General features: G+C 42.6%; 1 protein-coding gene across 1 annotated transcript in view; it reads right to left on the reverse strand.

Annotated features, from left to right (window-relative positions):
• Positions 1–235: 235 nt before the first annotated feature.
• LOC140995177 (ankyrin-2-like) overlaps positions 236–20986 on the reverse strand; it is an 89373-nt gene continuing 68622 nt past the window's right edge. The window contains exons 50-56 of the mRNA XM_073465170.1: positions 6428–6502; positions 3413–3910; positions 2828–2917; positions 2267–2350; positions 1914–2078; positions 1606–1779; positions 236–303 (exon numbers count right to left, since the gene is read on the reverse strand). Of these exons, the coding sequence (XP_073321271.1) occupies positions 289–303; positions 1606–1779; positions 1914–2078; positions 2267–2350; positions 2828–2917; positions 3413–3910; positions 6428–6502 (1101 nt within the window). The 3' untranslated portion in view covers positions 236–288. The remainder of the gene's footprint in view (positions 304–1605; positions 1780–1913; positions 2079–2266; positions 2351–2827; positions 2918–3412; positions 3911–6427; positions 6503–20986) is intronic.

Genomic DNA, 20986 nt, shown 5'->3' on the forward strand with positions numbered 1-20986 from the left:
GTGCGCACTGGGATTGCATGTGGCTAATGCATAGGATTAGGGGGGACTTTAGCATGGGCAGAGCCAGGGAGTTGGGGAGAGTTTTGCACATTCTTCTACTCTTCCTCCTCCTCTTCGTCCTCATCATTGTCCTCTGTCTCTTCTTCGTAGTAGCGGTGAAAGAGCTGGTGGAGATGCTGCTTGAGATCATGTGGTTTTGACCCTTTTCTGGGGTTGTCCACTTGCTCTAGAAGGACCTGTTTTTGCTGCCCAGCTCCCTTCACCACTGTTCGTCTGAGGGTACGACCTTTACGCATGTGGGCCCTAGAGATGGAGCAAGGAAGGGGTGGAATCAAACAGAAGAAGACAGGTCAGTCACAGGTCAGTCACCTAAAAACAACACACACCTGAGGCTCTGTGGAAATTATATTGAAGGAACAGATGTTGCAGTACTTGTAAGATATGTTAAGGGAGAAAAACAAAAAACCCTCAAATTATATCATGCATTGTAAATCCAGCTTTCAATTGTCACATGCACAGCAACTTCATAGCTGCAGAAAACCTAAAATTACGTCATAAAACACTAGCAATCAATTCCAGATGTGTGGTGTTACATACAAACTTTTGACAAGTTCAAGGAAAAACCGACACAGAAGAACCTGCTTTTATGTTTCACCACTTATTTGTTCAGACTTTTCATTAGATTTGTGTACATCTGTTTGTATATCTGTCATTATCAGCATTCATCAGCCTTGTTGATGGCGAGGTACCACCACTGAGGCACCTTTTAAATTGAACTACCTGTTCTTGATGCTTTACCTCCTGTTTAGTACCTTAATTATGTGGAATACTTTAGACTATTTGGCCTGTACTTGCTCATGCTTGTTATTTCTGAGAGGCTTAAGGTGTCACAATACATAAAAATATAAATAATAGAATCTAATTAATAGAATAAAACTGTGATTTACTTAATAACATATGAAGTGAACCACACTCTAATGTTAGCAATGTAACACTATGGGATGCAAAAGTTGTCCAAATAAATAGTATGCACTGCACCCACAAGACAACACGGACCAACTGTATTATTCCTCATAAATAAAAATAGTATTCCTGATATTAGATTTAAAAAATGTTGTCACCCAAATAACAAAATTACAAAACACATACTGCATCTCATTGGTTTCATTGCATGTAATCTCTCTTTAGTACAAACATTTCACAGTATGCCAATGGTTAATGATAGCAGCCACAGCAATCATTTGTTAATATTAGTAAAACTAACAATCCTACAGCATGTCTGTTTTTGTAGGAAATCACACTCACAAAATACAATACACACACACATATACCCAAACAGATGCACTCCAACACTCACACACCTCCTGACCACAGTTCCATCTTCTTTGAATGTTTCTCTTTCTACCACAAGAGGGAGCTCTGTTCTGCTAAAACCACTTATATAACCTAGGGCCTGGTGGCATGAAAAGGAGAAAACAGTATTCACTTAATTTGGAATGATCCTTAAAATAAAGGCCCCATCACATACAGTGTACAGGTAGACATGTATAGTACAAGTGGCTAAGTCAGGCTCTAGGACTAATGTTGGTGAGGTTATTAACAAACCTGTTTAAAGTCGTCTTGGGCTGAGGGGAGGTCAGAAGCCAAAGACGGATCACCCTGGTGTTTCATTGTCCTTTCACCCTCCACCACTGTCGTCCTTTCTACGTGACTGACCTTACATCCTTCACTTGTTTCCTGCTTTGTTGCAGAGAAACCCTCACGTTCAGCAAATGTTACCTACAGGTCAGAAGAGGAAGTTATTCATTTGTAATTCTCCTTTATATACTAGTACCAACATAAATGTTGGTGTGTCTGGTATTTTCTGTTAAAAAGAGATTGATGAACACACATATAATATACAGCATACACACCTCTGTGTGGTCTCCTTCACTCTTCACTACAGTCCGCTTTACCACCCTAGAGTAGCCATCTCCCTCAGCCATACCGATAGACCCCTGGAGATCTCCATCTAATGACACTTGTTCACGCTCCACACCATCCACGGACACACACTTGCGAATAATTTTACGGGTAACCTGTGGAAGATCACGTGTGAAGACCATTACGTTAAGCATTTGTGTAAAGGGAAATGGTAACCAACAGCATGGTTTGTTGCAAACATTCCAGAAACCAATGTTTCCCGAAAATTGAGAAAAAAAGCCTCTTGAATTGCTGCACGATCATAACATTTTCTTTGTAAAGCTTTACTGGAATTTTGCTTTACCTTTTTGACAACAATGTGTCCATTTTCATCCTTGTACTTTTCTTCCGTCACTGACTGAGTGGGGAGGTCAGGCATGTCATCAGCCTGTAACGGAAACAAGACAAACAATAATCAGGAATGCTAAGATGGCACAGTGTAACATTTACACTGAGTTTAATTGTCCACTTCAAAATAAAACACACATACATGTTAGAGAAAAAACAGGATTCAAAGTTTGCATTTTAGGTTGTGATTCAGTGAGAGGATACAGGAAACAAACTGGCATTCTCAGGGAAAAAAGGTTACAGAGGGTTGATAAATAAACCAACAAAGAAGTGCTCATAGCAGCATAAAACACCCCCACGACGCTCAGCCATCTATGCAAATCAAGTGGCAGGTTTCCTTTAAACCCTAAATTAGTTTTCAAACACAAATTCTTAACCCATGTTGATGAGACTAGAGGTTGTTAGACAGTATACATTTTAACCTGATAGTGAGGACCAAGCCTGGTTAAAGTTGCACTCTGGAAGTCACACCCTCCATGCTTATTTTAAACGCCATCCATCATTCTAAATCAGATACCTGAATGACAACTCTCCTTCGCACTATTCTGGTGGTCAAAAATTCATCATCTGAACTTTCTGACATTGATCCGAGCTCCGCTGTGATTTCCTGACCAAACAACACAAACCCATCAAGATTTAAGGAATGGCAATATATGGATATGAATGTTTGCAGCAAAGCAAGCAATACACAGAGTGATATGATGCACTTTCCATTGATTTTGAGTTTTTTTACATTGAATTTTCTTGTCTTTCATTGGAAAGTACAACACGGCAGTCTGTAACTTGGAAATACATTTGCAAAACAAATACCATGCTTTTACTTCGTTAAAGATTTAATGTGCTTATTGCTGATGAAATAACATGTAGCTTAGGTTTATACTGTGAGTGGTACAGCTGGTTACAGGCAGCAAAGTGACATGCTGAGCCAGGACTGATTAAATCTGAAATCAACACAAAAATAAGGGTTATAAGGCGTTTTAGATCCCATCCATGTGGCCAGAGGGTTAGCAGTCATTCCTTTGTGAAGCAAATATGGTATTTAGTTAAGCTCAGCTCTGGAAAAAGCTTGCAGGTTGGGGTGGTTTACCAAATCTCATCTTACCCTTGTCAGATATTTATCAGTATCATCATATGCCCCAATTTCATGGACAGAAGGAGGTTGTGAAGCCTCACACAAGGTGAATTCCTCATCCGAATCTTCATTCTCTTCACGTAGATTATAAAGAGGCTCATGGACAAAAGGGGCATCCTCATAATCTTCACTTCCAGAGGACAACAGGACTCTTCGATTCACCTTTTCCAGCACTCTAGGACAGCCGAGATGATCATTTGGCTGATCACCACTTGCCCTTGTACTTGGATCAGGTCCATCAGGCTCAGTCTCTGAGCAATCTGATGCAGCTTGTTTGCAGTCAAAGTAAGGCTCTGGGTCAGAGTATTCAAAGATTGGGCTGTTTACACCACTATGCACAACTTCTGAGTATTCTGGAGGCATGTCGGTATGGAAGGTTGAGGGAGAACAGGTCTCTTCATACCCAAGTGGGATGCTGTACTCCTCATCAGAGGTTGATGAAGTCATTTCTGCTTTAACTGAAGTGGGCTGAGAGGCAAAACACTCAGAGTCTACTGAAGTCAGAGAATCTTCTGAATGCCGTCCACTGGCCCTTGTCCTATCCTCATCTGAGGATGTCTCTAAGTTCCCTGAGGAGGGGTACGGCATCAGCTCCTCAAAGCTAAAATGTCTTGCGGATGTAACTGTCTCCGGAGTCAAATCCGAAAGAGACTGAGAAGAGATATCTTCACTCTGAGTAGCTTCAAAAGAAGATGCCTCCCTTAAAGGTGGAAGTTGATCCCGAGTACTCTGTGTTGATATTTCTTCTGTCACACCCCTTGAGTCAATAGATGATATAGCTGATTCAAGTTCTTCTTTACGTTTAAGAATGTCAGTAGTAGAATCTTCCTCACACAGATTAGCCTGATGTACCTCAAGCATGTCTGACTGACCCTTTGTAGCTACTCCATGGGAAGACTCTGGAGGATATGTTTCAGTAACATTTTCATCATATTTGCTGGACTGAAATGCGTTCAAAGGAAAACTTGAGTTCAGTGATGGTTCCATCACCTCACAAAGTCTTTCAGGCGATTCAGGAATCGAAAGGGACTCTGTAGGGGATGCATGGCTCTCTTTACAACTACCAAGGCTTGACTGTAAACTTGTCTCAGATGTTTTTGTACGATCCGGAGTGACTAAGACTATTTCAGGTTCATCTTGAATGGATGTTTGGAAATGTGCAGGCACTGTGACTGTTAAATTTGTGTGATTAGTGTCTTCTGCGAGCTGTGTAACAGATAACATGCTCACTCTTTTGATATCAATGTCTTCTGTAGGGTATAGATCTTCAGGTGAAAGGTCTACAAACTCATGAATTTGATCATCTTCAGGGCTTTTATCACTAGATTCTGACAGAGGTGGGTCATGTGTCTCTGGACTTTGATCAAGACTGACTGAGACTATTTCTGGTTCATCTTGAATGGATGCCTCGAAATGTGCAGGCTCTGTGACAGCCACATTTGTATGATCAGCATCTTCTGTAAGCTGTATAAGAGATGATACACTGACTCTTTGAGTATCAATATCTTCTGTCGGGTCTTCAGGTGAAAGGTCTTGAAACTCTTGAATATGATCATATTGAGGGCTTTCATCACTGGAATCTGACAGAGGTGCATCATGTGTCTCAAGACTTTGACTAGGACTAACTGAGACTATTTCAGGTTCATCTCGAATTGATGTTTGGAAATATGAAGGCTCTGCGACTGCTACATTTGTGTCTTTAGTAGTGTTGTTTGCAAGCTGTATAACAGATGACACACTGACTCTTTGGGTATCAATGTCTTCTGTAGGATCTTCAGGTGAAAGGTCTTCAAAGTCTTGAATTTGATTATCTTCTGGGCTTTTATCACTGGATTCTGACAGAAGTGGGTCAAGAGTCTCTGGACTTTGATCAAGACTGCCTGAGACTATTTCCGGTTCATCTTGATTGGATGTCTGGAAATGTGCAGGCTCCTTGACAGAAACATTTGTATGATCAGCATCTTCTGTAAGCTGTATAACAGATGATACACTGACTCTTTGAGTATCAATATCTTCTGTCGGGTCTTCAGGTGAAAGGTCTTGAAACTCTTGAATTTGATCATATTGAGGGCTTTCATCACTGGAATCTGACAGAGGTGCATCATGTGTCTCCAGACTTTGACTAGGACTAACTGAGACTATTTCAGGTTCATCTCGAATTGATGTTTGGAAATGTGAAGGCTCTGCGACTGCTACATTTCTGTCTTTAGTAGTGTTGTTTGCAAGCTGTATAACAGATGACACACTGACTCTTTGGGTATCAATGTCTTCTGTAGGATCTTCAGGTGAAAGGTCTTCAAAATCTCGAATTTGATTATCTTCTGGGCTTGTATCACTGGATTCTGACAGAAGTGGGTCATGTGTCTCTGGACTTTGATCAAGACTGACTGAGACTATTTCCGGTTCATCTTGAATGGATGTCTGGAAATGTGCAGGCTCTGTGACAGACACATTTGTATGATAAGTATCTTCTGCAAGCTGTATAACAGATGATACACTGACTCTTTGAGTATCAATATCTTCTGTAGGGTCTTCAGGTGAAAAGTCTTCAAACTCGTGACTTTGATCATATTCAGGGCTTTCATCACTGGATTCTGACAGAGGTAGGTCAAGAGTCTCTGGTCTAAACTTAAGTTTCATCTCCTCCAGATCCGACAGCAGTTGGTCCAGCTGAGGGGACCCAGACCCTGATGTTGTTGGAACAGACTCTGAGGATATGATGATTTGGTCATCTGGACAGTCTTGAGTAGTTTGACAGGGTGAGTCTGGGGTCACTGAGCTTGGTTTAGCTAAGTCACAATTTTCACTTTGTTTTAGGATTGACAGCTGTTTACCTTTTTCCTGAGGTGAGCTACTTTGATTGGAAAATGTGATTTCAGATTGCGTTTTACTTGGGTCAGAGGTAGCTGGAATTGGTAATTCTAGCTTTTCAATGGAAAGTGTGGTTGAATCATGTGCCAAGGATGGTGTCTCTGTTGGAAAGACCTGACTCTGTCCTAAATGAATGTTTTTTTGTTTTGAAGATTCTGACAGAATTGTCTTGGAAGATGCTGTTGATACCTGCAAGAAATGATACAATGAAGTGGGAAAAATTATGAATAACAATGAATTGTGATTTCTTTTGGTCATGAAAGGAAAAGATGAAATGAAGCATGCATCTGTCAAGGACAGGCTCTGGTCTTACACATGAAAGCAGTGTCTCCAATGAGGAAATTCACTTGTAGCCCACTTGCATTTAGGTAATTGCAGCATTACCTTATATATGTTAATAACTTTTATCTAACAGACAGCACAAAACGTAAAATGCATTACATACATGTCTTGACTGATTAAGATGCTGCAAAATCAGGATATGCTTGAAATTTAGATATATTACATTGAAAACATCCCTGACAGCACAATATCATTTTACAATAATAAAAGCAGGGCACAAATGAACTTAAGTCAAAATCAGGCATTGATGGAACATGAAGGTGGACATGCACCATTTTGCACTAATTTCAAGTAAATTGTTGCTGCAGTGTCATAACAATGTCATAACACATGAGCAGGAAGCACTGCACTTCCCATTAAAATGCAAAACCCACCACTTTACAGTATTTATCACAGTCAAACACTACTACTGTCTGTTCTTCTGTTGGTCTGCTTCACATACTGCATCATGAGTATAACTTAACATTTTGGAAAGCATATTGTTATATTTTTTGTAGAAATGATACACAACTACAACTACAACACAATCATGTAAACCAGTGGGGTTGTGTCCCCTGCCTAGACAATTGAGACGACAGAATGTGGGAGAAGGGGCGGTAATTGGAAGACATATCTAGCTACAGACATGCAATTATATTGTCACATTTAATTTTTCAACTGAAATGAATTCCAATCAAACTTCTTTGGATATGGCTTCCACTGAGGCATTGCCATGTAAGGACATAATAGTGGCACCGATGGAGTAGTTTGTCTCTGAGATCTCTTGTTATATTTGTTATAAAAACAGACAGTACATGGCTCTGGCTGCATCAAGTACATTGGTTGGTTTAGACTTTTATGTCTGTTAAGATCTTAAAAGCTACTGCAACTTATTGAAACTACAGTAGATTGTAATCTTAGGTAAGTTAAGATATATTGAAGGCACTTGAATCTCTTTAGGCTTGAAGCATTCAAATCAGTCTAATGATATTACTAAGGCCATTGGTTAGCTCTGTATGTATGTGGCATATGAGAACATTCCATACCAGGACAAAAAGTTCACGTCACAAAGACCGGGCCACTGTATTCTCCATTAGTTGTGCTTCGCTGAAAGATCATTTCTTCTGCTCTAATGCAAACATGCCACAGCAAGACAGTGAAGCGTCTGGGTTTTATTAGTGACAGCTTCTTCTACATTCACACATTATGTACTGCCATGTTCATTACTTTTGAAGCAACACTGCATTCACTGCTTTGCAATAGCCTGTGCTGTCTTACCGGCACCAAGGAACTTTTGCTCTTGTCCTCACTCATGGATTTTCTTTTCATGTTCTTGGAAAACGAGTCTTGGGCTTGTGTCATCTTTAATTGTGATTCAGGATCAGTCCACTCATGCTTATGTACAGGTTGTCTTCGTTTCACTGATCCTCTCTTTGCTTGAGTTTGTTCATGGAAAGCCTCCTCCAGCCAGACAGCATAATGACATTCAAATTTTTGTTCTTCAGATGGCAAGTGACTCAACGTAGTGCAAAACTGGCTAACATTGTGTGGTCTGACCTGATCTAGTCTAGGTTCTTTGCTTTCCATGGAGGAGGCCTGACAAAAAAAGACTGGTCATTATTGTTTAAGGAGGGAACTATGGGTTCTGTCTCCATTGTTCCACTTGGTGGCATCAACATTTCAGGATGTGAATCTGATACTGTAAGATCAGGGACTGTAGAGTGGGATAGTGAAGAATCCTGTAATGGTTTGGAGTCTGGTATGGTGTTTTCGAAATGACAAGATTTGGATTGGCTATGTGGTTCTCCCATGCTGACTGGTGAATCATCAAGTTTGTTTTGATCGCAAGCCTTATCACTGACATATTTTCTGTCATAGACTGGATCATGTATGTGTGCCATTAACTTTCTGGAGACTTTTTTATGTACAAGTCCGTTGTCTGCCGTACATATCTCATCTGGGAGATTTTGCCCACATGTCAGCGGGTTTAAAACTTCATCTAGATCTCCTATTGATTCAGGAATTTGAGGGGTAGGTGGTCTTAACTCAGACATCCAGTAGTCAAGGAATGACTGTGTGTACTCATCATCAGCTGATATGTTGCTAACGGACTCATGACATTCACTGTCAAACACAATGGACTCAGGGGAATCTGGTCTGATCTCATCAAAGAAAGTATCAAGACATACATTAGTATAATCTCTCTCTGGCATTATGGTGTCTGGTGAAAGAGATGGGTTTTCTGACAAATGCATGTAATAACAAGGTTGACAGTCAAACAGGGGAATTTGAGAGTCAGGAGAAAGGGCAGTGAACTCATTAAATGAAGAGAACGATTCTGGAGAAGGTGGCCTCTGGTCAATGAATGAGCAGGTTGAATATAAAGGATTTCCATCATCTGAATTTAATATTTCAGGTGATGCTTGCCTAAACTCTGAAGGGGAAATAGTCTCATTAAATTGACTTTGCATTTCATGCTGGGAAGGACCAGTGGATCTTGTTTCAACTGTGTCAGATCTAGATATGCCAGAATCGTTTTGACATGCTGGTGAAAATGAGCCAGAGATCACACCACATGAATATAGAAACTCACAAGATCTTTTGTCATCTGATGTACGATTGAGGCTACAAGAAAGCCTTGAAAAACGTTGTTCAGCAGAACTGGTAGATGGTAGTGATGTTTCACAACATTGTCCTTTATAAAATGAATCATACAAATGTGATATTAAGTTGTTAAAGACAGGCTTGTGTTGTTCCATGTATTCCTTAGTATTGGTTTTGGGATCTGATGACGTGGATTCAGAAGGGAAAAGTTTGGGCTTGGTAATTTCTTTCTGTGACTCATGTACTGAAGCAGAGCTGTTAGCAGTGAATGTTGTCTTTTCAGAGAAAAAGTTATCAAGGGAGCTTATATTGTCATCAAAAAAAGGAGATGTTTGTTTTTCAAGATTAATGTTGCATGAAAAAGATTCATGTGTAAGAGGTTTCACAGCTGAAAGTGGTGGGGATGCAGGTGAATCTGGTCTGTTGTCAAACAAATCCTCAAGACAAATTCCACAAAATGCAACATCTGGGAGCTCATCGAAGTCTGAGGAAAATGACTGCTGAGAATCTGCTCTGGTCTCATCAAACAGTGTATCCAGACATAAATCAACACCTTCCCAGTCAGACATGGCTGAATCTGGTGTATATGATGTGTGACGTGTTACTTCCATATCATAACCAAAATGGGGATGCGTGAACTGAGGAATGGGAGAATCAGGAGAGAGGGGCCTTAATTCACTTTGAGATCCTACTGACTCAGGAGACTGTGGTCTCAACTCTGTGACCCAATCGATTATGTAGGAATCAGTGTACTCCTTGGCTGATGTCACTGACAGAGGAGAAGAAGGCCTCAATTCAAAAGATATGACGCCCAAATTGGGTGAAGCTTCTTTTTCATGCGTAGCGATCTGCACAATATCTGCATATGCAAGAGGTATCGCTGCTGAAAGTGGTGGGAATGCAGTTACACTTACACTTGTGTATTTAGCTTCAATAAGTGAAGTAAGTGAGTCTGGTGAATCGGGTCTCTTGTCACCAAACAATTCCTCCAGACAAAAATCATAATACTCAACATCTGACAGTGTTGAAAGAGGTGATACTGGTCTACATTCTGAGTGCTGTAAATAATAATCACAGTGTTGACTCATCATCTGGCCAAATGTCATGCAAGGAGAAAAATCGTGCTGATCAACTGATGCTACAGATTCTGGGGAGGATGCTCTAAAATCTGCCAACCAGTCATGCAAAAGCGAAAAGTCAAAATCAGAAGACACCGATTCCGGGGACAACGTCCTGCTACTAAAGAAGCAATCAAGTCCAAGGTCTGACAAAACTGACTGCGGGGACTCTGGTCTGCTCTCATCAAACAGGGTATCCAGACACAAATCAGTACCTTCCCAGTCTGAAAATGTTGATTCTGGAGTAAACAACCTGTCCCTTGTTAAGTCCACATCGTAACCCATATGTGGAGGTCTGAACTGAGGAACAGGTGAGTCAGGAGACAGGGACCTAAGTTCACTTTGAGAGGCAACTGACTCAGGAGACTGGGGTCTCAAATCGATAAGCCAGTCGTCTAAGGAGCAATGATTGTAGTTTTCACCTGCCATCACTGATGAAGGCCAAAGGGGTGTCAACTCAAATGACGTCAGTGATGGACGCCAAAAAGTTCTCAACTCAAATAATGTGGCGCTTAGAACGGTGGGCGCATGTTTTTCACGTGTAATGCCACACTCAGTATCTGTGTATGTTGGAGGCTTTGCAGCGGAAAGTGGGAGGGATGCAGTTACAGTTGGATTGGTGTATTGAGCTTCAATCTGTGAAGTAAGTGAGTCTGGTGAATCTGGTCTGTTTTCATTGAACAATTCCTCCAGACAAAATTCGTAATACTCAACATCTGACAGTGTTGAAAGAGGTGATACTGGTCTACATTCTGAGTGCTCTAAATAATAATCACAGTGTTGGCTCATCATCTGGCCAAATGTCATGCAAGGAGAAAAAGCGTGCTGCTCGACTGATGCTACAGATTCTGGGGAGGATGCTCTAAAATCTGCCGCCCAGTCATGCAGAAGCGAAAAGTCAAAATCAGAAGACACCGATTCTGGGGACAACGTTCTGCTACTAAAGAACCTATCAAGTCCAAGGTCTGACAAAACTGACTGCGGGGACTCTGGTCTGCTCTCATCAAACAGGGTATCCAGACACAAATCAGTACCTTCCCAGTCTGAAAATGTTGATTCTGGAGTAAATGACCTGTCCCTTGTTAAGTCCACATCATAACCCATATGTGGAGGTCTGAACTGAGGAACAGGTGAGTCAGGAGACAGGGACCTAAGTTCACTTTGAGAGGCCACTGACTGGGGAGACTGTGGTCTCAACTCGCTGACCCAATCGTCTATGTTGGAAAGGTTGTACTCCTCATCTGATGTCATTGATGAAAGCCAAATAGGTCTCAACTCAAATGATGTCACTGCCAAAGGCCAAACAGGTCTCAACTCAAATGATGAAACAGGTGGCATGTTGTTTGCATGTTCCATATGTGTGACACCACGCACAATATCTGCATATGTTAGAGGTTTCGAGGTGGTAAGCGGTAGGGATGCAGTTACAGTTAAACTTTTGTGCTTAGATTCAATCTGTGAAGTTAGTGAGTCTGGTGAATCTGGTCTATTTTCCTCAAACAATTCCTCCAGACAAAATTCGTAATACTCAACATCTGACAGTGTTGAAAGAGGTGATACTGGTCTACATTCTGAGTGCTGTAAATAATAATCACAATGTTGGCTCACCATCTGGCCAAATGTCATGCTATGAGTAAACGTGTGCTGCTCAACTGATGCTACAGATTCTGGGGAGGATGCTCTAAAATCTGCCAACCAGTCATGCAGAAGCGAAAAGTCAAAATCAGAAGACACCGATTCTGGGGACAACGTCCTGCTACTAAAGAACCTATCAAGTCCAAGGTCTGACAAAACTGACTGCGGGGACTCTGGTCTGCTCTCATCAAACAGGGTATCCAGACACAAATCAGTACCTTCCCAGTCTGAAAATGTTGATTCTGGAGTAAACGACCTGTCCCTTGTTAAGTCCACATTGTATCCCATATGTGGAGGTCTGAACTGAGGAACAGGTGAGTCAGGAGAGAGGGACCTAAGTTCACTTTGAGAGGCCACTGACTGGGGAGACTGTGGTCTCAAGTCGCTGACCCAATCATCTATGGTGGAATGAGTGTATGCCTCGTCTGATGTCACTAATAGAGGCCATGAAGGTCTCAACTGTAATGCCAATTCTGTGGGGATGGCAGCCGTATGTTTTTCAAGGGTAACACCACGCACAATATCTGTATATGTAAGAGCCTTTACAGTGGAAAGCGGTAATGATGCAGTTACAGGCACACTTGTGTGTTCAGCTTCAATCTGTGAAGTTAGTGAGTCTGGTGATTCTGGTCTTTGTTCATCGAACAATTCCTCCAGACAAAATTCGTAATACTCAACATCTGACAGGGTTGAAAGAGGTGATACTGGTCTACATTCTGAGTGCTCTAAATAATAATCACAGTGTTGGCTCATCATCTGGCCAAATGTCATGCAAGGAGAAAAAGCATGCTGCTCAACTGATGCTACAGATTCTGGGGAGGATGCTCTAAAATCTGCCAACCAGTCATGCAGAAGCGAAAAGTCAAAATCAGAAGACACCGATTCCGGGGACAACGTCCTGCTACTAAAGAAGCAATCAAGTCCAAGGTCTGATAAAACTGACTGCGGGGACTCTGGTCTGCTCTCATCAAACAGGGTATCCAGACACAAATCAGTACCTTCCCAGTCTGAAAATGTTGATTCTGGAGTAAATGACCTGTCCCTTGTTAAGTCCACATCGTAACCCATATGTGGAGGTCTGAACTGAGGAACAGGTGAGTCAGGAGACAGGGACCTAAGTTCACTTTGAGATGCAACTGACTGGGGAGACTGTGGTCTCAACTCGCTGACCCAATCGTCTATGTTGGAAAGGTTGTACTCCTCATCTGATGTCATTGATGAAAGCCAAATAGGTCTCAACTCAAATGATGAAACAGGTGGCATGTTGTTTGCATGTTCCATATGTGTGACACCACGCACAATATCTGCATATGTTAGAGGTTTCGAGGTGGTAAGCGGTAGGGATGCAGTTACAGTTAAACTTTTGTGCTTAGATTCAATCTGTGAAGTTAGTGAGTCTGGTGAATCTGGTCTGTTTTCCTCGAACAATTCCTCCAGACAAAATTCGTAATACTCAACATCTGACAGTGTTGAAAGAGGTGATACTGGTCTACATTCTGAGTGCTCTAAATAATAATCACAGTGTTGGCTCATCATCTGGCCAAATGTCATGCAAGGAGAAAAAGCGTGCTGCTCAACTGATGCTACAGATTCTGGGGAGGATGCTCTAAAATCTGCCAACCAGTCATGCAGAAGCGAAAAGTCAAAATCAGAAGACACCGATTCTGGGGACAACGTTCTGCTACTAAAGAACCTATCAAGTCCAAGGTCTGACAAAACTGACTGCGGGGACTCTGGTCTGCTCTCATCAAACAGGGTATCCAGACACAAATCAGTACCTTCCCAGTCTGAAAATGTTGATTCTGGAGTAAACGACCTGTCCCTTGTTAAGTCCACATCGTATCCCATATGTGGAGGTCTGAACTGAGGAACAGGTGAGTCAGGAGACAGGGACCTAAGTTCACTTTGAGAGGCCACTGACTGGGGAGACTGTGGTCTCAACTCGCTGACCCAATCATCTATGGTGGAATGAGTGTACTCCTCGTCTGATATCACTAATAGAGGCCATGAAGGTCTCAACTGTAATGCCAATTCTGTGGGGATGGCAGCCACATGTTTTTCAAGGGTAACACCACGCACAATATCTGTATATGTAAGAGCCTTTACAGTGGAAAGCGGTAATGATGCACTTACAGGCACAGTTGTGTTATCAACTTCAATCTGTGAAGTGAGTGAGTCTGGTGATTCTGGTCTGTTTTCGTCGAACAATTCCTCCAGACAAAATTCGTAATACTCAACATCTGACAGTGTTGAAAGAGATGATACTGGTCTACATTCTGAGTGCTCTAAATAATAATCACAGTGTTGACTCATCATCTGGCCAAATGTCATGCAAGGAGAAAAAGCGTGCTGATCAACTGATGCTATAGATTCTGGGGAGGATGCTCTAAAATCTGCCAACCAGTCATGCAGAAGCGAAAAGTCAAAATCAGAAGACACCGATTCCGGGGACAACGTCCTGCTACTAAAGAAGCAATCAAGTCCAAGGTCTGATAAAACTGACTGCGGGGACTCTGGTCTGCTCTCATCAAACAGGGTATCCAGACACAAATCAGTACCTTCCCAGTCTGAAAATGTTGATTCTGGAGTAAATGACCTGTCCCTTGTTAAGTCCACATCGTAACCCATATGTGGAGGTCTGAACTGAGGAACAGGTGAGTCAGGAGACAGGGACCTAAGTTCACTTTGAGATGCCACTGACTGGGAAGACTGTGGTCTCAACTCGCTGACCCAATCGTCTATGTTGGAAAGGTTGTACTCCTCATCTGATGTCATTGATGAAAGCCAAATAGGTCTCAACTCAAATGATGTCACTGCCAAAGGCCAAACAGGTCTCAACTCAAATGATGAAATAGGTGGCATGTTGTTTGCATGTTCCATATGTGTGACACCACGCACAATATCTGCATATGTTAGAGGTTTCGAGGTGGTAAGCGGTAGGGATGCAGTTACAGTTAAAATTCTGTGCTTAGATTCAATCTGTGAAGTTAGTGAGTCTGGTGAATCTGGTCTGTTTTCATCGAACAATTCCTCCAGACAAAATTCGTAATACTCAACATCTGACAGTGTTGAAAGAGGTGATACTGGTCTACATTCTGAGTGCTCTAAATAATAATCACAGTGTTGGCTCATCATCTGGCCAAATGTCATGCTATGAGTAAACGTGTGCTGCTCAACTGATGCTACAGATTCTGGGGAGGATGCTCTAAAATCTGCCAACCAGTCATGCAGAAGCGAAAAGTCAAAATCAGAAGACACCGATTCTGGGGACAACGTCCTGCTACTAAAGAACCTATCAAGTCCAAGGTCTGACAAAACTGACTGCGGGGACTCTGGTCTGCTCTCATCAAGCAGGGTATCCAGACACAAATCAGTACCTTCCCAGTCTGAAAATGTTGATTCTGGAGTAAACGACCTGTCCCTTGTTAAGTCCACATCGTATCCCATATGTGGAGGTCTGAACTGAGGAACAGGTGAGTCAGGAGACAGGGACCTAAGTTCACTTTGAGAGGCCACTGACTGGGGAGACTGTGGTCTCAACTCGCTGACCCAATCATCTATGGTGGAATGAGTGTACTCCTCGTCTGATGTCACTAATAGAGGCCATGAAGGTCTCAACTGTAATGCCAATTCTGTGGGGATGGCAGCCACATGTTTTTCAAGGGTAACACCACGCACAATATCTGTATATGTAAGAGCCTTTACAGTGGAAAGCGGTAATGATGCACTTACAGGCACAGTTGTGTTATCAACTTCAATCTGTGAAGTGAGTGAGTCTGGTGATTCTGGTCTGTTTTCGTCGAACAATTCCTCCAGACAAAATTCGTAATACTCAACATCTGACAGTGTTGAAAGAGGTGATACTGGTCTACATTCTGAGTGCTGTAAATAATAATCACAGTGTTGGCTCATCATCTGGCCAAATGTCATGCAAGGAGAAAAAGCGTGCTGATCAACTGATGCTACAGATTCTGGGGAGGATGCTCTAAAATCTGCCAACCAGTCATGCAGAAGCGAAAAGTCAAAATCAGAAGACACCGATTCCGGGGACAACGTCCTGCTACTAAAGAAGCAATCAAGTCCAAGGTCTGACAAAACTGACTGCGGGGACTCTGGTCTGCTCTCATCAAACAGGGTATCCAGACACAAATCAGTACCTTCCCAGTCTGAAAATGTTGATTCTGGAGTAAACGACCTGTCCCTTGTTAAGTCCACATCGTAACCCATATGTGGAGGTCTGAACTGAGGAACAGGTGAGTCAGGAGACAGGGACCTAAGTTCACTTTGAGATGCCACTGACTGGGAAGACTGTGGTCTCAACTCCCTGACCCAATCGTCTATGTTGGAAAGGTTGTACTCCTCATCTGATGTCATTGATGAAAGCCAAATAGGTCTCAACTCAAATGATGAAACAGGTGGCATGTTGTTTGCATGTTCCATATGTGTGACACCACGCACAATATCTGCATATGTTAGAGGTTTCGAAATGGTAAGCGGTAGGGATGCAGTTACAGTTAAACTTTTGTGCTTAGATTCAATCTGTGAAGTTAGTGAGTCTGGTGAATCTGGTCTGTTTTCATCAAACAATTCCTCCAGACAAAATTCGTAATACTCAACATCTGACAGTGTTGAAAGAGGTGATACTGGTCTACATTCTGAGTGCTCTAAATAATAATCACAGTGTTGACTCATCATCTGGCCAAATGTCATGCTAGGAGAAAAAGCGTGCTGCTCAACTGATGCTACAGATTCTGGGGAGGATGCCCTAAAATCTGCCAACCAGTCATGCAGAAGCGAAAAGTCAAAATCAGAAGACACCGATTCTGGGGACAACGTCCTGCTACTAAAGAACCTATCAAGTCCAAGGTCTGACAAAACAGACTGCGGGGACTCTGGTCTGCTCTCATCAAACAGGGTATCCAGACACAAATCAGTACCTTCCCAGTCTGAAAATGTTGATTCTGGAGTAAACGACCTGTCCCTTGTTAAGTCCACATCGTAACCCATATGTGGAGGTCTGAACTGAGGAACAGGTGAGTCAGGAGACAGGGACCTAAGATCACTTTGAGAGGCCACTGACTCGGGAGATTGTGGTCTCAACTCGCTGACCCAATCGTCTATGGTGGAATGAGTGTACTCCTCGTCTGATTTCACTGATAGAGGCCACAAAGGTCTCAACTGTAATGCCAATTCTGTGGGGATGGCAGCCGTATGTTTTTCAAGGGCAACACCACGCACAATATCTGCATATGTAACAGCCTTTACAGTGGAAAGCGGTAGGGATGCAGTTACAGGTAAACTTGTGTGTTTAGCTTCAATCTGTGAAGTTAGTGAGTCTGGTGAATCTGGTCTGTTTTCATCGAACAATTCCTCCAGACAAAATTCGTAATACTCAACATCTGACAGGGTTGAAAGAGGTGATACTGGTCTACATTCTGAGTGCTGTAAATAATAATCACAGTGTTGGCTCATCATCTGGCCAAATGTCATGCAAGGAGAAAAAGCGTGCTGATCAACTGATGCTACAGATTCTGGGGAGGATGCCCTAAAATCTGCCAACCAGTCATGCAGAAGCGAAAAGTCAAAATCAGAAGACACCGATTCTGGGGAAAACGTCCTGCTACTAAAGAACCTATCAAGTCCAAGGTCTGACAAAACTGACTGTGGGGACTCTGGTCTGCTCTCATCAAACAGGGTATCCAGACACAAATCAGTACCTTCCCAGTCTGAAAATGTTGATTCTGGAGTAAACGACCTGTCCCTTGTTAAGTCCACATCGTAACTCATATGTGGAGGTCTGAACTGAGGAACAGGTGAGTCAGGAGACAGTGACCTAATTTCAGTTTGAGAGGCAACTGACTCAGGAGACTGGGGTCTCAACTCGATGAGCCAGTCGTCTAAGGAGCAATGATTGTACTTTTCATCTGCCATCACTGATGAAGGCCAAAGGGGTGTCAACTCAAATGACGTCAGTGACGGACGCCAAAAAGTTCTCAACTCAAATAATGTGGCACTTAGAACGGCGGGCGCATGTCTTTCACGTGTAATGCCACACTCAGTATCTGTGTATGTTGGAGGCTTTGCAGCGGAAAGTGGGAGGGATTCAGTTACACTTGGATTGGTGTGTTGAGCTTCAATCTGTGAAGTTAGTGAGTCTGGTGAATCTGGTCTGTTTTCATTGAACAATTCCTCCAGACAAAATTTGTAATACTCAACATCTGACAGGGTTGAAAGAGGTGATACTGGTCTACATTCTGAGTGCTCTAAATAATAATCACAGTGTTGACTCATCATCTGGCCAAATGTCATGCTAGGAGAAAAAGCGTGCTGCTCAACTGATGCTACAGATTCTGGGGAGGATGCTCTAAAATCTGCCAACCAGTCATGCAGAATCGAAAAGTCAAAATCAGAAGACACCGATTCTGGGGACAACGTCCTGCTACTAAAGAACCTATCAAGTCCAAGGTCTGATAAAACTGACTGCGGGGACTCTGGTCTGCTCTCATCAAACAGTGTATCCAGACACAAATCAGTACCTTCCCAGTCTGAAAATGTTGATTCTGGAGTAAACGACCTGTCCCTTGTTAAGTCCACATCATAACCCATATGCGGCGGTCTGAACTGAGGAACAGGTGAGTCAGGAGACAGGGACCTAAGTTCACTTTGAGAGGCCACTGACTCGGGAGACTGTGGTCTCAACTTGCTGACCCAATCGTCTATGTTGGAAAGGTTGTACTCCTCATCTGATGTCATTGATGAAAGCCAAATAGGTCTCAACTCAAATGATGAAATAGGTGGCATGTTGTTTGCATGTTCCATATGTGTGACACCACGCACAATATCTGCATATGTTAGAGGTTTCGAAGTAGTAAGCAGTAGGGATGCAGTTACAGTTAAACTTTTGTGCTTAGATTCAATCTGTGAAGTTAGTGAGTCTGGTGAATCTGGTCTGTTTTCATCGAACAATTCCTCCAGACAAAATTCGTAATACTCAACATCTGACAGTGTTGAAAGAGGTGACACTGGTCTACATTCTGAGTGCTCTAAATAATAATCACAGTGTTGACTCATCATCTGGCCAAATGTTATGCAAGGAGAAAAAGCGTGCTGCTCAACTGATGCTACAGATTCTGGGGAGGATGCTCTAAAATCTGCCAACCAGTCATGCAGAAGCGAAAAGTCAAAATCAGAAGACACCGATTCTGGGGACAACGTCCTGCTACTAAAGAAGCAATCAAGTCCAAGGTCTGATAAAACTGACTGCGGGGACTCTGGTCTGCTCTCATCAAACAGGGTATCCAGACACAAATCAGTACCTTCCCAGTCTGAAAATGTTGATTCTGGAGTAAATGACCTGTCCCTTGTTAAGTCCACATCGTAACCCATATGTGGAGGTCTGAACTGAGGAACAGGTGAGTCAGGAGACAGGGACCTAAGTTCACTTTGAGATGCCACTGACTGGGAAGACTGTGGTCTCAACTCGCTGACCCAATCGTCTATGTTGGAAAGGTTGTACTCCTCATCTGATGTCATTGATGAAAGCCAAATAGGTCTCAACTCAAATGATGTCACTGCCAAAGGCCAAACAGGTCTCAACTCAAATGATGAAACAGGTGGCATGTTGTTTGCATGTTCCATATGTGTGACACCACGCACAATATCTGCATATGTTAGAGGTTTCGAGGTGGTAAGCGGTAGGGATGCAGTTACAGTTAAACTTCTGTGCTTAGATTCAATCTGTGAAGTTAGTGAGTCTGGTGAATCTGGTCTGTTTTCATCGAACAATTCCTCCAGACAAAATTCGTAATACTCAACATCTGACAGTGTTGAAAGAGGAGATACTGGTCTACATTCTGAGTGCTGTAAATAATAATCACAATGTTGGCTCATCATCTGGCCAAATGTCATGCTATGAGTAAATGTGTGCTGCTCAACTGATGCTACAGATTCTGGGGAGGATGCTCTAAAATCTGCCAACCAGTCATGCAGAAGCGAAAAGTCAAAATCAGAAGACACCGATTCTGGGGACAACGTCCTGCTACTAAAGAACCTATCAAGTCCAAGGTCTGACAAAACTGACTGCGGGGACTCTGGTCTGCTCTCATCAAACAGGGTATCCAGACACAAATCAGTACCTTCCCAGTCTGAAAATGTTGATTCTGGAGTAAACGACCTGTCCCTTGTTAAGTCCACATCGTATCCCATATGTGGAGGTCTGAACTGAGGAACAGGTGAGTCAGGAGACAGGGACCTAAGTTCACTTTGAGAGGCCACTGACTGGGGAGACTGTGGTCTCAACTCGCTGACCCAATCATCTATGGTGGAATGAGTGTACTCCTCGTCTGATGTCACTAATAGAGGCCATGAAGGTCTCAACTGTAATGTCAATTCTGTGGGGATGGCAGCCACATGTTTTTCAAGGGTAACACCACGCACAATATCTGTATATGTAAGAGCCTTTACAGTGGAAAGCGGTAATGATGCACTTACAGGCACAGTTGTGTTATCAACTTCAATCTGTGAAGTGAGTGAGTCTGGTGATTCTGGTCTGTTTTCGTCGAACAATTCCTCCAGACAAAATTCGTAATACTCAACATCTGACAGTGTTGAAAGAGGTGATACTGGTCTACATTCTGAGTGCTGTAAATAATAATCACAGTGTTGACTCATCATCTGGCCAAATGTCATGCAAGGAGAAAAAGCGTGCTGATCAACTGATGCTATAGATTCTGGGGAGGATGCTCTAAAATCTGCCAACCAGTCATGCAGAAGCGAAAAGTCAAAATCAGAAGACACCGATTCCGGGGACAACGTCTTGCTACTAAAGAAGCAATCAAGTCCAAGGTCTGATAAAACTGACTGCGGGGACTCTGGTCTGCTCTCATCAAACAGGGTATCCAGACACAAATCAGTACCTTCCCAGTCTGAAAATGTTGATTCTGGAGTAAATGACCTGTCCCTTGTTAAGTCCACATCGTAACCCATATGTGGAGGT

Source organism: Pagrus major, chromosome 1, assembly GCF_040436345.1.
Source record: "Pagrus major chromosome 1, Pma_NU_1.0".
NCBI classification, from domain to species: Eukaryota; Metazoa; Chordata; class Actinopteri; order Spariformes; family Sparidae; genus Pagrus; species Pagrus major.